Genomic DNA, 17,299 nt, shown 5'->3' on the forward strand with positions numbered 1-17,299 from the left:
ACAAAAGTCAACACCCACGAGTCTCCATTGCCGTATTTATATGAGAATGAGAAAGAAAGAAAGAAACCGACGGATTTTGTGTAAGTAGGCGAATACGCATTTTTTTCCAGTTTTCCCGACCAGAATGAATCAGACGAAGACTTAATAAAAATTAAATAAACAAATAAGAATTCTGGTACAAATGCAATTAACGAGGAGACTATATAGTGCGACGTTCGGTAGCATTGCATTCCGATTCTGAATCCCAAAAAACAACAACAAAAACGACAACTGTAATTTGTCGTGTTGTCTGTGGAATGCATATGTGACAGTCACAGACGAAGGCATGGAATTGGAATGTGGAATGAAAGTGAAAGAGGTGAGCTTCCACTATAACAAAAACTCTCTAACTAATTTTATGAGGTAGATTTTGTCGTACTATATATATATATATATATATAGAGTATAGTTTTTTCCTACGAATTCTCTGCTCACCGCATTTACTCTTTCTTTTTCTATCTCTCCCCTTCAAAATTCTCTCTCATCCACCCAGGTATATACGCTTCAGATCCATTGCCATTTTTGATTTCTTTGAAATTCGCCTCATCAAGTTAAAGTGCAAAACTTGTTGATGGGTCTCCGATAAAGTTTTGAAATTTTCACTGTCAGTGTCATGCTGGGAATAACCCAAGTTTTCATATTTCTGAGAGTTCACATTGCCGACGTTCTTTTTTTTCTTTTTCTTTTTTGTTTTTTTGGAATTCAGGAGCTGAGTCTAATCAATCTCTTTCATTCTAGTTTGTGAAAAGTGTTATATTTATAGCTGGCAAAAATTGGCGATTGTCGGTGATCTCCGCGTATTAACTTTTTGTTGTTTCCCTTTTATGCCCTCGTTCACTCTCATTCTTGCGCTTTCATAATTTACGCTCCTTAGTAGTTAGTGGTGCAGTTAATACTTATTCAGAGTTTCAGACATTTATGGTTATTTTGTAACCTCGGGTACTTTTCAGATTGGATCTTGTTTCAATGGATTTGGGTTAGATTTGATTTGTTTTGACGCTGGTATGGTTGAATTTTTTATGTTGTCCTAATTGTTTGTTTGTTAGATAGGGCGTTGTCTTTTACGTTAATAAGATCCTTTTCGTTTTCTGGTTTCTACTTGTTAGAAATTAATTGAGGATAGTTAATTGCATCTTACTGGTCTAGCAATGAGAAATCTTGTTTTCTTTTTTCAATTATAAGAGATCTATATTTTGTCTTTTCTCTATTCTCTTAGTGATTCTAAATCAGCTTGTTATGCCTGAATTCTTCAAAGGAAGTTACAGTAGGATGGGATAGAATAAACTTTCATTGTTCTGATTTCACCAGACTAGTTATTTACCATGCATGATTATATCTTTTGGGTTTATATAGGGAAAAACAATGTGATTATGTATTAAATTTTGTTGGTTGGCTTGTTTCAGTATCGTGGATCATTCATTTATCTCTACTGACATTACACAAACAACGGATCCGAATTTGATAAGTTGGAACTAGTTCAAGCTTGTGATGGTGAAAAGACTCAGGAAATTCTGAATCAAACTAGTGGCTTAAGCTTGACAACTTTAAGTCAATCATTTTTTTTTTTTTTTTTTTGGTTGCTGTATAAATTTTATTTTTGAACTCTGCATGCTGAAGTCAGAGTAGAAGAGTAATTGTCAGTTACAAAAATGTCAAGAGGAAGACCTGATGGGAGCCAAAAGAAAAAGGTGCTCACCTCAGTTTTAGTTTTGATGCTCATCTTTGGCTGTGTATACCTATATTCTCGGAAAAGTGGTTCATCTCCTCTGGAGTATGGCAGTAAATCATTAAGAAAGTTTGGTTCGTATTTGGGTTCGGATGAAGATACCGATGAGCCTTCTTCCAAACTTGATGAAGATGGAGATGACGGTATTGTATTAAAGAGTTTCCCTGTGAGTGAGCCTTTGCTGAGCTAACTTAGACCTCTTTCCCCCAACCTTGTTTCTGTTTTCACAAGATAGCATTTTTTTTTTTTTTTTTTTAAATCTCTATATGCTTGTCCGTATTTTTGGTCTAAAATATGATTGTGTCTGTTTCCTTTGAAGGTTTGTGATGATCGTCTTTCAGAACTTATTCCATGCCTAGACAGAAACCTTATTTACCAGACAAGGTTGAAGCTGGATCTGTCTTTGATGGAGCATTATGAGAGACATTGCCCACTTGCTGAAAGGCGATATAATTGTTTGATTCCTCCTCCACCAGGATATAAGGTAAGTCCTATTTCATGGAAGAATGGAAACTTATACTGCGCTTCAATTTTTTAGTATTTATTACTAGTTTCTCTTCTGTTTGAATGGAAACAGATCCCAGTCAAGTGGCCTAAAAGCAGAGATGAGGTATGGAAAGCTAATATTCCACATACCCACCTTGCAACTGAGAAATCTGACCAGAACTGGATGGTTGTCAAAGGTGAAAAGATTGTATTCCCTGGAGGAGGAACTCACTTCCATTATGGAGCTGATAAGTACATTGCATCAATTGCGAAAGTAAGTAAAAACAGCCATTTCATAATGAGTTTAAATAGAAGATTAACAGTGTAAATTCTTAATTCTTTTTTTGGATAAAGCCATTGATATTCATGGTTTGAACGGGCAGATGCTTGACTTTCCAAACAGTATTATAAATAATGGAGGCAAGCTCCGGACCGTACTTGATGTTGGTTGTGGAGTTGCTAGTTTTGGAGCTTACCTGCTTTCTTCAGATGTTATTGCAATGTCCTTAGCACCCAATGATGTTCATCAAAACCAGATCCAGTTTGCCTTAGAGCGAGGAATTCCAGCATATCTTGGTGTTCTAGGGACAAAAAGACTCCCCTACCCAAGTAGGTCTTTTGAACTAGCACATTGTTCTCGCTGTAGGATTGACTGGCTTCAAAGGGATGGGATCCTTCTTCTTGAGCTTGATAGGTTACTCAGACCAGGAGGCTATTTTGCCTACTCATCACCTGAAGCCTATGCACAGGATGAAGAAGATCTGAGAATATGGAGAGAAATGAGTGCCCTTGTAGAACGAATGTGTTGGAAAATAGCTTCTAAAAGGAACCAGACTGTTATTTGGGTTAAGCCCTTGACTAATGATTGTTACATGGAAAGAGAGCCTGGTACACTTCCTCCCTTATGCAAATCTGATGATGATCCAGATGCTGTTGCAGGTGTGAATATGGAGATTTGCATCACACCATACTCTGACCGTGAGTAACATTACCCTTCAATTTCAAATTTTCCGTCGAGTTTAAAATTTGACTAATAGAGGCACAATCTAAGATTTTACCCAAATTAATTTCATAACAAATATAAAGTTTAAAGGTTAAAAGATCTTATAAGAAGAGGATTTCAATGTAATTTTTACCATAAACATTAGAGATCTTGTATAACACTAAATATAGGTTTTAAATTTAATGGTGGGATATTTATGTTTAATAGGGAAGGAAGATTTATTGAGGGTAAATAGAATATTCTGTTTTGAAAATCTAAGTATATTCTACTGAATATGCTCCATCCAGTGCACAAGTTTTTAGAAATTGGACTACAACCTTGTAGGTTATGTTTGGCATTTGTATATCAATTATCATGATTAATCTTCCAGTACTGAATGGCCCTAACGAGGTTTAAAGGTGTCTAATGTGACCATGATTGTGGTGAAGCAATTCCTATCAAAGCCACAATTGTAATGTTTAATTGTTCTTCTATCATGTTGCGATGCATTCTTAAACAAGCTATGACTAAAGACCAAATATTTCGCTTATTTTCTTTTTCAGAAAATCATAAAGCAAGGGGAAGTGGTTTGGCTCCTTGGCCTGCTCGATTAACTACTCCACCTCCCCGTCTAGCTGACTTTGGCTATTCTAATGAAATGTTTGAAAGGGACACGGTAATCCCTCACAAAACTCCATCTGTTTACGTGTCCAAATGCTCAACTTGTCTGGGTAAATATGCATGTGAAACTATATAAAACACTAGAATTTGGTTTGTGATGGATGTATATGGTGCAGGATGTCTGGCAGCAAAGGGTTGAGAACTATTGGAATCTGTTGAACCCGCACATGAAATCTGATTCATTGAGGAACTTGATGGACATGAAGGCGAACATGGGTTCTTTTGCAGCTGCTTTGAAGGACAGAGATGTTTGGGTTATGAATGTGGTTCCAGAGGATGGACCCAACACCCTAAAGATTATATATGATAGAGGTCTCATAGGCACAGTTCACAACTGGTATGTTTTACAACCTTGTTAAAGAGAAATCATAGACTTGGTGAGTTTGAGAAAATGGGACCTTTTTTCTTTTTTCTTCCCTATAATGGTACAATTTTGCAAAATGGTGGAATAAGATGAACAGATAACAAACTTAATAAATCATGGAACCATTAATGCATTGATAAATCATGTGGGGATATACAGAAGGAAAATACATTTATATATATATATATATATATTTGTAAATATATGTATGCAAGTGTGTGTGTGTGTGTTTGTAATGATGCAGAAACTACCATCACATACACTGATGCCATCATTTCTGCCAAATATGAGAACTGGTTTTCAGGCTTCTGTTTATTGAGCCTCTCATTTCTTACTATTGGGAAGTGAAAAACCTTTTTGTGGACACATAACATGCTAAACATGATAACTAGTTTCTTGCTTTTTGACAGATTATTTAATATTGATTGCTCAGTCATCTTTTTGCGTGCATTTTTGGTAGGTGTGAAGCGTTCTCAACCTATCCACGAACTTACGATTTGATTCATGCCTGGACCGTGTTCTCTGATATTGAAAAGAAAAGATGTAGTGCTGTGGATCTGTTGCTTGAGATGGACCGCATTCTGAGGCCTAAAGGTTTCATTATTATTCGTGACAAGCGGTCAGTTGTTGAGTTCGTAAAGAAATATTTGCAAGCATTACACTGGGAGGGAGTGGCTACGGCTGATGCATCTCAAGACTCGGAACAAGACGAGGATGATACAGTGTTCATCATCCAAAAGAAGATGTGGCTTACAAGCGAGAGCTTCAGGGACTCGGAATAATAATAAAAAAAATTAATAATAACCCTATTCTTCAAGGTTCATGCACTTCATATGATGCTGGCATTGCTAAAGCTGAAGGTGGCTTAGGCGATGCTGGTTATTTATATAATTTTGTAGCATTTGGATTTGTTTTCTTATTTTAGTTTTCTTGCTCCTGAGTTAACACAGAAAGCATACCCGCATATTATTGATTTTGGAAACTGTAAGAAAAACATTTCCTAGCGCTGAAATGGCAAAAGTCTTGAGGCTGCTGAAGAAATAAGGATTTTGATATTAATTAAAATGGGTTGACCGGTTTGCCTTATAACTGTGTTTATTTGCCTTTTTTCAATGTTATTTCTCCCACCTGGGGAGCTGATCTGCTCCTAAGTCGTGCATGTCAAGTGGATTGTACTCGTCACTCGTATATTTTATGTTTCATATACATATGGTACTTGAGCTTAACAAAATTTGATGTTTCACTAGGTCTTGCGAGTAGCATGGAAATTCATGTTCCGGACTAATTGAAGGACATTGTAGCTGTATGTTTTTCATGCACAATTAGCGGATCTAGAAAAGCATATCATAACATGCTTTGAGCTTGTTTACTCTCTGTACTGTCATAGATTAAATTTTGAAAACTTATTTAGCCCATAAAACAGTAATTTGTGGTTAATTTAAATGCAAACAAAAGCTACCAGATAGAGGAAACCAATTTAACTAATAGTAATATGATTCCTTCCATTTCCAAAATCCAATTTACATTCAGGTGCTTTGCACCTTCGAATCAGCAAATGGCATTAATATAAACGCCTTAAAAACTGTTGAGGAACTGCAAAACCATTCATTCATTTGTTTGCCCAACGAACAATTTTAGGAGCCTTTACGCTCAACAAAAAAATTCAGACCACGAGAGATGTAAGCAGAGAGTTTTTCAGCTTTTAAACATGTCAGCTTTATCAAAAATATGGAAAGATTGTTTTGCAAAAATAATCTATGTATAATAAAACTCTATAAGTAACAGGTATAACATAATTAGTCCTACAAAATTGGTAAAAACATAAGAAGTCCCCTCATCGTTCCTTTAGGAAATAAGAGTACTTAACAATCTCTAAGCAGATTTCAACTTGGCTGATGCAGAGGCTAAGTGGGAAAGAATTCTATGTCCCACAAAGAGCAAGAAAGTTCCCAATAAACCAAGTGCTTTCAAAGTTGTAAACAGATCCAACTGCAACCAAAAAAAGCATAAGCAAGTGAGATATAAGCCCTTTGGGAGACAAATCAAATGAAATAGTCTGAAAAGGATAAACTGGGATTACAACTTTATACCTTACTTCAATTAAGGTACTAGAGAACTGCCTTAATTATCTAACCACACAAGGAGATGCATAAATTCGGCTATGTATTTGGTTGGAATTTGAACTTTATTGGAAAATGTTGCTGCTATAGGACTTGATATATATGTAAATGTACACCCTTATATAATTATAATTTAAGATTTTGTTACTAAAAGGAATCACTTAAAAGTTATACTTATGATTTGACAAAATCTTCCAAGCTATATTTTATTGCATTCTAATTATTTTTTCAGGGGCCTACTATTTTGAAAATGTCCCACCTAGAACAGGGATTATTCTGATCACAGTGCATTAAAAAAAAAAAAAAAAAAAAAAAAAGGGAAAGTGACCTGACTGGAAGTTCCAATTTATTGAAAGCCGAGTATGTGGCATACCTTCACCCAGAAGAGCACATAAAGCAAGAGAACCGCTGCAATGCCAAGGTGGAAAAGGAAGGCAAATGTGGCTGGTATTGTAGAGGAAGGGAAGTTCTTGAGATTTACCCCTAAGCGTAATAGCTGCCAAAGAAATACAAGGTTGATAAATATCTAGAAAGAAATTATATAATTCTGTATTTATTGGACTCATTGTGACAGAAAATAAACATTATCAGGAAACGAGAAAAGTATCATTTGATGCACTTGAGATGTCAGTACATAAAAATACAGCAGTTACACTAACTTTCCAGCCTAACAGAAGCCTAAAAATTTACCAAGAGCCCAAACATCAACTTTGTACAAATAAAGTGTGGGAAGCTTTCATCTTGAAAGAATAAAAGCCCTTACACCTGAAGAACAGAGGTAACAAGCAGTTTTAATCTAGAGTGCTTAAGCCTTTTTTCAAATCTTTAGGTAGAGGGAGGAGAGTAACAGAATTGACGAATAACTTTTGGAGTTACAACCAAACTATCCACCAAGGGACAGCTTGAGTAGTTAATTAGTTCTCTAAATAACTGACAGATAATACAGGAAGAAGTTCTAATTATGGCCTTTGGCATCCAACAACCCAATTCTACTTTATTACTCTTAATACCAACTTAGAAGAACAAGCAGATGAGCATGGAAAATAGTTATTTTCTAGGTCAATTAAAAACAGGCAATACCACAGGTTAAACGAGACTCACCCCGACCAAAAATCCAATGAATGGTACAACAGTAAGACCCAAGAAAGTAAGAGAGAGCTCCTTAGGTGGCAGTTTTTCTGGAGCTCTGAAGATGTGGCTTATCTCTGCCTTGGGCCCATATTTTGAGTAAGGATCAATGGGCTGCAGAGGGGGGCGTGCAGCCTTTTCAGGTGCTTCTGGTAGATCCAAGTCAATAAGGCCAATGGCCTTCAAGAAAGAGTTCTCCTGGAAGAGAAATAATAAATTTGTTCAGGCACCAATAATATAAATACTGTTAGGAAAGCTGGAGTCAAAATGATGCTTACCATTACAGAATCACCAACAGTTAACTGAATGTCATAACTACCTGAAAGATAGTAAAGCTTCTCAACAAGCCCAAGAAAATCCTACAAGAAAAACCAGAAAATATGAGAAATCTATATGTGCATATAATAACTTATTGCATAGGATTCAATTAAAACAAGCTTCAAATAAATAGAAATAAGAATTGAATTGAAGAAACTTAACTAGAACTATCTCAAACTTGCCGGAGTTCCCCACCACAAAGATATGTTCAACCTTGGTCTCATGTCTCAATTTAAGAAATGCCTGCAGCCCAACAAACTTCTCAACCAACCAAACAGAGAAAAGGTATTCATACAGAAGTAGAAAGAAAGAACTACAAACCTGATGCGGCTTAAAAACCTGCCCAAGAGGAGTAGTCAATTGAAAGGATAGCCGCAACTTTTGGAGGTGGTTTGCTGACAGAGAAACAACATTGTGTCCAGCTAAATCTAACCTGGTAGTTCCATGATGAAGAATGAAGAAAGATTAAAGTTATATGCTTAAAAATGTTTTAGAATAGAATAAAGTAATAAGTACACATCCTAGCACACAAAGAAAAGTGTTTATATCAACTAGCATCCAACTACTTGGTAATTAATAGCATAAAAGATGCAACACATTTTAGAGCAAAAAGCCAATAAAAATTTGGATAAAAGATGTAAATGCTAACTTTTTTTGGGTTTCTTGGCCAATAAAACTTTGGATAAAAGATGTAAATGCTAACTTTTTTTGGGTTTCTATACTCCCAAGGTCACTATCAAGTATGGCAATTTCTGTGTTGTCAATTTTGATAACTCCTGTGACAAATATCGGTACTTGAGTTCGCCCTCCAGTAGCGTAAACTTTCTCATGTTCAGAGTCATGAAAGACCACCTATAAGTAATTTAAGAATTACAGGTGGAAATTTAGACATATGTAATTCCAAAATCAAATTATTTAATATATTAAAAAGAAGATAATATACCTCAAAAACAAACAAATATTTTCCAACATCAACAGTCTTAGGCAAAACATCCAAGAAATGAGATGCACTTTCTTTGTCAAACTTGAGATCCTATAATTGCACAAATAAGAGGGAATTCAACAAAAATAAAATTGACCAAATCACAAGTTAGAAGAGGATATAAAAAACAAAGAAGGGATAAAAGAATGACTACTCCATTAGAAAAGAATGGTAAAAACAAGTGACCAACTAACCAGGTTCTCAATGGAAACATCCTTTGAACCAGAGACAGAAGCTCGCACCAACTTCACTGTCAGCGGAGGTGCATCCGAACCAAGCACAGTATTTACTTTAACCTGTTCACAATCATAAAGCACAAAAGATCATAATTAAATTTGAAAAATGAACTCCTCAGATTCAGTAACTCTGACATCTGTTGAACCAATACTTAATGATAAAGGGGACAACAGAAACAAACTCCACTGCCAAGTCAACCAGATAAATGTAAAACGATAAATTCATCATCATCCAGAACATACAAGAAAGGAAAAGCACACCAAAAATTCCAAGTATATTTTGTAACCAAATTAAGGATTAAAAGAACGCCTTATTTTCCATTGTGTACAAAGGTTGGTTAAAGACAAACCTTAAGTTGATCTTTCTTTGTCAAGGAAAGCACAGTAGCAGGAAGTGATAAAATCAATGGGACAGAAATCCTGGGCAGCAGAAAAAACCACAAAGTCAAACTACTAATTCAGCAAGTAATACCACATACCCCAATCGAAAAGGAGAAGAGGAGGGGGGGACCCTTTAAATGGTTAAATCATAGCAATTCAACTCCAAAAGCTTCATCACATGATTGAAAAAGGTAATAATGTTCAAATGAAGGAATATGCAAAAAGTACTTGCCTATTGTTTTCCAAACAAGCTAAAGAGTCTATTTGATTAAAGAAATCTTTGGCATCACCAGGGATGCCTATGCCAAGAAAGAATTTAGCCAAACCCAATATCTTGTCCCCAGGAAGCTGTAAACTCAAAACCAAAAAAATCAGAAAACATTTGTAAAAAGGTACAAAAACATCTCCTACAACATTAAGTAAGCTTCAGCTCACATTTAAGTTTCCGGAAGTCACAGATGCAAAGGCTGTGAGTCCTCGAACAACAGAAGAGGTAGTTGAAAGAGGACCATGATGCTGACGTGCACCAACAACTTTTTCATCAAAATAAAAGGCCCCATCATCTATGGCATATAATTAACTAAGTTAGCTACAATCTACATCAGATTATGTAATATCAGCTTCAAATGCAACTCAAATCAACATGATCTTCATTGACCACTGACAGCACCAGCAATTTTATACCAGAGCAGTGGTAAAAACTTAAAAGGATGAAGTTTTCAATCACTATTGTGAAAAGGAAGTGATAAATCAAAACATAATATATTAGGCAATTATAATTTGAAGATGCAGATCCTGAAAGACACCTAAAACATCAAAAGTCGAACGCATACCATATTTCTCAATACTGTCAAAAAGCTTTAATATATCACTTTTTAATGTACCAATCTGCACCAGAAAACAATTGTCCAATAGGGAATATTAATATAGCTGAAAAAAAAACAAACTATATAGAACCAGAAACAAGCAAATACACTAATACAGTTAATATATAAGATCCGATAACACATAGCAATACATGGATATTCCCACTAAAGACAACAGGACACAGAAAATTAGACGCAGATGCTTTGCACAAACTTCGTTTCTCATTTGAAGATACTCTTATTATAGTTAATTAGGTACTGCAGTAGCAGGGCAAAAAAAAGATAAAAATTAAAAAATTAAAAAAAAAAAAGAAAAAGAAATAGGGCATAACTTTGATTCATTCCACTGCACACCATCAATAATTTGTAGTGCAATAAAAGCAACATAGCATAACTACTTATGAGCATAAATTCACATTACCGCCGATTGATCAATTTCAGAAGATGCCAATGACACAACTCCAGCAAGTGCTTCAAGTGCCAACCCTGCAAAGGGCATGAAAAAGTATCAAGTGGTGAATATAAGTGGATTTAAATTAATAGTAAGCTATAATGTTGTATCTAGGACATGTCTATGAGTTATCAAAAAACATAAATAAATATCCCCATGACCTATGCCACCTATACCCCTTCGATAAGAAAGAGCTCTTTTGGGAAGGAAAGAATAGGACTGCCCCATGGTCTATCAAGTATATCATACTCAATGAAAAAATAAGATTTCAACAGGCATAGGCACAAAGGCACATAAATTATTACCAGCTGCATAGGTACTAGATTCAGGATTGTTAGAACTATAGCGCCACCTTCCATCACTCTGGCTCAAAGCCTACACAATGTATTGGAGTCAACTTACTCAACAAAGCAACTTTATAGTAAGCAGGAAAGAAAGTTGAAATGAAAAACGTGAAAAGAAATGAAAGAATAAGAGTAAGGATATTCTCTGGCACTCAGAATATAATAACAGAATCTATTCCTAATTCAGAATTACCAGTAACTGCTATGGATACCAACCTTGATAGAATGAAAAATTCCATCAGCATCGTCAAGAAGTAGATCAGCATCAGAACTCTGTTCCTGTGCCACAAAAAATAAAAAAATATTAAGCTAAAGAATCTTATAAAATATAAACATTACTCTACCACTAACAAGGGGCAATTTAAAGGTTATGTAAGCTCCAAAATTATAATTTGTCCACTCAACACCATTACAACAATAAAAGAATGTCATAAACATAAATATTATTTCCAATTCATAAGGAGTTCGAAGAGAGAATTATTTGATTCTACCTCCTAAATGAAATATGCAGAAACTGCAAATCTAGAATTATAAAGTAAATATAAATCTAAATTGAGTGGGGAATCAAGAACATATTTGCAATGTTACCTTAATGAGTACCAAGCTTCCAACTGAGTAGTAAAAATCAAGCAATGAACTAGCATCATTGACTGCAGCTTTAAGCATTGAAACAATACCCTGTACAATGGTAAGAAAAATAAGCATCAAAGAGTAAAGGCCAGATATTGCCATCGTTAGAAATTGTTTTGAAGCTGTAGACAAGACATCAGTGCAAGGGCTCAACAATACCTTAAAATTTTCCTCATTAACCTTGCATTTCAATATTCTGTTAACCCTTAAAGCATATAATAAATCCTTTGGAGTAGAGGATGATGACCCGACAGTTTCCTCAACAGAATGACACGTAGTGCTGCTTCCGTCAGGTTTTTTATCAATTCCAAGAATCTCAAACGTTCTTAGGGCTTCATATGTCTCTTCTAAACTGGCAAGAGATTATATCAAATCAAATGGTTAATCTTCTCTACAACTAAATCGTAAAAAATAAAAGAGATTTTTTTTTTTTTTCTTTTTCAAGATACATTGCAGCACAACTTTCAATTATAGACCATCAAATAAAAGAAGCATATAAAAGTATCATGTTTACTGGGGAAAAAAAAAATGTTAAACATTGTCACTGCAACCATAAGCAAATAAATTATCAAACAGATATTGAAGCTACTCTATTCTTAAACTCGATATATCCATGTTGCCGTTTCAACACATTTTGAAAATGAAATAAGATAAATGATTAGCAAAATCTGTAAGAAATTATCGGAATTTCAGAAACCTGTCAAAGTCAATGAGATCTCTAAAACAACATGATTAGCTCAGAAACCAGACGGGGCCAGACATCCAAATCATAAAAATAATAAAAATATAAACCAAAGTCAACTGCAATAGAACATTTCTTAACAAATGCATGAAAATTAAGATTTCTCGATATTTCTGGAAAATAAACACCCAGCATAATACAGAATCAAAATAATGCCGTTTTCTCTAGAATCAAACAGACAACGAAAAGAAATGGAAAGGAACCCGTTATATATCTATCATGAAAGGGGGTTTAATCAGGGTTTTAATTCACCTCCCGAAAGATCCACTAACTGGAGCGAAAAGCTCTAAAGCCGCGGATAGGTGAGAATCCGAGATCGGCTGAAACACCGACGCAGCTTCGCAGATCGTAAACGCAAGAACCAGCACCAGAAATCCTCCTAGGTTTCTGGTAGCCATTCCTGCAACAATACCGCCAAAATCAACAGCCTTAGATACACATACACAAACACAAACACAATTTTCCCCCCATATATATATATATACGCATATATGAAAGATGTAATAGAATTACGAATCGCGGACAAATCTAGGGCTTCAGATCGAGGATCGTACGGAAAATGTGACACAGAGTTGGTCAGTGCTGTGAAGTCTCTTAGGACGCGACGACTACTGAGGGGAGTGTGAAGAAGACTGCTGCGAACTAAAGATAGGAGGACTGAGACTTTAAATTTGGAATTCCTAAAATGTACACGCTATTTTTATGAAATACCGATCATATCCGATTTCTCCAGCAGGTTTTAACATCTCGGGCCCGTTAACGTTTCAATTTGGGCCTGTATCATTTGAATGGGCCACGTTCACAAAATGTGAATAAATTAAATAATTAATTTAAGAAAAATTAAAGCAACCTTAAACATAAACATTTTTTTTTTTTTTTTGGCAATAGGACGAGCATAGAAAGCTATGTTTTCCTTAAATATGTATTATATAATTTAGGATTTATTTAAAATTTAATTTATATATATATATTAGAATAGTTTGTCTTCTTTTATTATTCATTTCTTTCATATATATTTTTTTAAATCTATATAATAATTTATAAATTTAAGTTAATGATATATATCAGATTCGTATTAGTAAAATCCAATATGGTTGTATAAAAGCATTAATAGGTAAAACACAATAAAATATAATAGATCTATTAAACCCATTAATGAAGTCATTTATGTAATTGTATAAATATCATAATTTTAAAAATTATATAGGTTTCTATTCACACATGTATTGATTTGCGTTTTCTTAATTTAATTTTTTTAAGAAATATGAAAAGAAGTTCATTTTGCAAAATAAAAAAAGCATTTTATCATTTAAAAATAAATTAAGTTTGAATTTTCAAATTTATATATGTTTTGAACAAATAAACAAGTTAGATGATAAATTATATGATAATTTAACAAACTAATTTGTTTTTTATTTTTATTTTAAGACAATAGCTCAGCGGGTCATATTCGAATGAAATAAATTTTACAAAAATATATTTGTTAGGATAATTTACATAATCTCTATTAGTAATCCTTTGCGTATCTTTGTCTTTTTACCTATTCATTCGTTTTTGTTTAATCGCCATTTATTATAGGCAATACATATATAAAAATACATAAAAATATAGTGAAAATTCAATATGGTTGATCTTTTAAGCCCATTTCAAGTTAGGATGACCAATTAACCAATCTTGAAATGAATGGTATCTTTTTGTTTTGTTTATGCAACATAGTAATTAAGTCTAATTAAAACAATTATCTTTGTCATAATTATATAATATATTTAATTTAGAATTTAATGGATTTAAAATTAGTTATAGATTTAGAAGGATTTGATAGATTATTATGGAATTCCATAAACTCCAAAGAAAATTCATAAGAATCCAATAAAATCTTTGAGGTCAATGTTGAATTTTATGTTGGCAATTTTCTTCACAATTTTACTTTTAAAATCATTTTAAATCTATTAAAATTTATTATTTTTTTAAATATTTTAAAATTAATAACTTTTTGAATACCTGTATATTTTAAAAGAATTTTATAAAATCTTAATTGAATACATCTAGATTTGAATGGATTTTAATATTAAAATCTAAATTGAATATTATTGGACTTGTATGGACTCTTTTAAAATATAAATCGAATACCTTTAAACTTCTAAATATTTTAAAAATATTTTAAATTTTAAATTGAAAATACCTCCTACCATTTAAGTAACTTTTAAACAAAAGAGGCTGGTAACAAAATGTACTTATTTAAGAAAAAGTAAAGTTGGACTTGCATGGTTTACAAACTCTACTGGAGGAGTTCAGAATCAGTTACTTTTTGACCGTGTAGAACATAGTGATGATATCAATAAATGGCCCGAATTTGCTGCCAAAAAAGGAACTTATGAAGAGGTTAGTATTTATTTTACATTCATTTTCTTCCTTTTGAATCATGTATATTGATATGGATGATTAAATCTATAATTATTTTGCCGAGGCTGTTTAAAGCATTTGGAAATTGCAATGCCTGGCAAGTTACACGACCTCCAGCCCTGTGCTATGATAAAAACACCTCCTTTCTTGCATAGTTTGTCGATCAAGCTGGTTAGTTCCCTAATTATTTTATCTTTTATATATTAAAATTAATAAGCATCCATTAATTAAATACGTTGTTGGTAAAAAAAAAAATGTTTTTGCTATACTTATGATTATAATTTATACAATGTTTCTTGTAATTCTTAACAAATGTGGTTTGTTACTAACTTTATAAGATAATGCCAACTATATATATTAAGAAAAGCTCTTTGTACTTTTAAATTGAAATTTTCTATTATTAATTATGAGAAAATTCTGATATGAATGCCTTTAATGTACTTGTGGCAGCTCAACACAGGTCGTGGATATGAAGAAATTGTCTTCAAGGTATTGTATGGTATAGTTTAGTACTAATAATAATTTAGAAATAATCTTTTAGCAATTTAATTATAAGTTATTGGACAATATATAATTGTTATTATGTGTATATATATATATATATTTGTTATTACAGTGATTGATGAAGATCTTCCTAAAAAAGTGAGGGCCAATAGTAGTCTTTTACATCATGAGTATGTGGAATTGGTTCATTTTATTGGTAGCTGAAAGGACGTGGAGTTGGTATTGCATTTGGTTGAGATTGTTGTGATAATAATTGATGTTGCTCACCTTCCACGCCATATTAGAATGGAATACGGTTACAGTTTTAGTATATAAGATGGTGAAGAAAATATAGATCAAGAAATTAGTGAAGAATGTCCCGGCCACTGAAAACTCAAATACGTCCTCAGATAAATGTAGTTATCAACACTCAAAAAAATAAAATAAAATAAATAAAAATAAAAATAGAGTTGATGTTCCATGGTACATTCATGGGTAGCAACATGTATCAGCATTTTAAAGTTGTTTATTATACCACAAATCAGTTTCTATCATAGGTTATAACTCTCAGGCTACAAATTATAGATTTCCTCCTTAATGCCAGTTTACTTCCTTTTTGCTTTTAGCTTTTTTTTTTTTAACTGGATATAAGAATATAATTCTCCATAGGCCTCGATTGAATTTTCACAACATAATATGTCACGTAGAGTGGTACATAGTTTAAAAGGGTTGTATTGTAGAAATTGGGTGACATGATTCATTAATTGGGTTATATGGTTCATAGAATAGATAACACTATAACATTCTAAAAAAAACGGTAATATTGTCCGCAAATTAGGTAAAACGTTATATAAAATATGTAACATTATTCCTTCATAAATTGATAACATTTTCTATAAATTGGATATTTTCAGACCACTCCCTTTTAAAATGGTTGTTGAAATTGCATCATCCACCGACTCTTGAGGAATTTACAATTAGTTTTCATTGAATTCCTAGTATTCTGAAGAAATAAATAAATGGATTGGGTTTGCTGACCAAAACTGAGTCACAATGTTGAGGTTGAAGTTTCGCTATGTTTTTAATGGACAAGGATTCTTTGCTGTGTTTTATGGGTGCTTGATTGTGTTTGTTTTGAAATCTTAATCATTTGTTTCAACTTCATTATAATTTAATAGTTATTATTGATACCACATCATTTAAATGACATATGGTTTCTACATGATTTCTAACAATTCACTTCACTTTTTTGTTTGTGTTAACCTAAATTACATCACGCCTATTACCAAAAATAAAATGATTAAAAAAAAAATAAAAAAATCAAATCCACGCCCTTCTCACCAACAGGATGTTCATCTCTATTCCTTCTGGGCTTCTTATACCGCTCACGAACTTGCAAAAATTGAGTTTTGAGCAAGAACTCAGAACTTAAAACCATGGAGTATTCCCACAGATCTTAATCTTCTAGCTTGGTTACTCTAGCTGGTGGGAATGCTAATATTATTGGGTCTTTACCGAATATTTTCGATTCGTTCCCAAATTTGCAGAATCTGAGGTTTTCTCACAATAATCTTACAGGGTATTTGCCTTCTAGTTTTAATGGATCTGGTTTGTGGCTTAAAAATCAGTTAATGTGGTTGTCTAGACTCTAGAATCAATGATGTGTTATCGAAGATGACCCAGTTGTACAAGGTTTGGCCCTATGAGAATCAATCGCCGAGTATACTATGATCCCTGACCCATCCAAATGTGAGACTCGGTTTGATCTTACCCTCTTTTTCCTCTCTACTGGTTTTGATTTTAAGGAGTTACTTGTATTGTACATGGTTGGATTTTAATGGTCTTGTGAATACGATGTTCTATTAAGTGATGCAACATCAACAGTTGCTATTGGATTAAATGAAATTGAAATAAATGGTTTAAAGTTTAAAAACAAG

The 17,299-nt window shown here is 33.4% G+C and overlaps 2 protein-coding genes across 6 annotated transcripts; one reads left to right on the forward strand and one right to left on the reverse strand.

The window, feature by feature from the left end:
• The first annotated feature begins 209 nt into the window (after positions 1-209).
• LOC107425767 (probable methyltransferase PMT3) lies at positions 210-5,367 on the forward strand. Of its 4 annotated transcripts, none has more exons than XM_048481560.2 (8): positions 210-358; positions 1,443-1,931; positions 2,085-2,249; positions 2,343-2,525; positions 2,635-3,229; positions 3,797-3,909; positions 4,031-4,251; positions 4,739-5,367. In XM_048481560.2, exons 2-8 carry the CDS (start codon positions 1,689-1,691, stop codon positions 5,058-5,060), a joined length of 1,842 nt encoding a protein of 613 aa, XP_048337517.2. In that variant the 5' UTR covers positions 210-358; positions 1,443-1,688; the 3' UTR covers positions 5,061-5,367. The 4 variants fall into 4 exon arrangements, with proteins under 4 accessions (XP_048337517.2, XP_048337516.2, XP_048337514.2 ...); XM_048481559.2 differs by lacking the exon at positions 210-358 and adding an exon at positions 407-532; XM_048481557.2 differs by lacking the exon at positions 210-358 and adding an exon at positions 570-1,041.
• A 648-nt stretch (positions 5,368-6,015) lies between these two features.
• Positions 6,016-13,186, reverse strand: LOC107425765 (dolichyl-diphosphooligosaccharide--protein glycosyltransferase subunit 2). Of its 2 annotated transcripts, none has more exons than XM_060811498.1 (20): positions 13,031-13,186; positions 12,729-12,876; positions 11,894-12,086; positions 11,693-11,782; positions 11,321-11,383; positions 11,066-11,135; positions 10,731-10,795; positions 10,277-10,331; positions 9,879-10,006; positions 9,676-9,791; positions 9,413-9,482; positions 9,021-9,122; positions 8,788-8,877; positions 8,548-8,696; positions 8,166-8,277; positions 8,007-8,087; positions 7,805-7,885; positions 7,500-7,724; positions 6,772-6,894; positions 6,016-6,267 (listed from the first exon to the last, which is right to left on the reverse strand). In XM_060811498.1, exons 2-20 carry the CDS (start codon positions 12,872-12,874, stop codon positions 6,151-6,153), a joined length of 2,076 nt encoding a protein of 691 aa, XP_060667481.1. In that variant the 5' UTR covers positions 12,875-12,876; positions 13,031-13,186; the 3' UTR covers positions 6,016-6,150. The 2 variants fall into 2 exon arrangements, with proteins under 2 accessions (XP_060667481.1, XP_015891282.3); XM_016035796.4 differs by having other exon boundaries at positions 8,494-8,696.
• Positions 13,187-17,299: the final 4,113 nt, after the last annotated feature.

This window comes from Ziziphus jujuba, chromosome 9 (assembly GCF_031755915.1).
Source record: "Ziziphus jujuba cultivar Dongzao chromosome 9, ASM3175591v1".
NCBI classification, from domain to species: Eukaryota; Viridiplantae; Streptophyta; class Magnoliopsida; order Rosales; family Rhamnaceae; genus Ziziphus; species Ziziphus jujuba.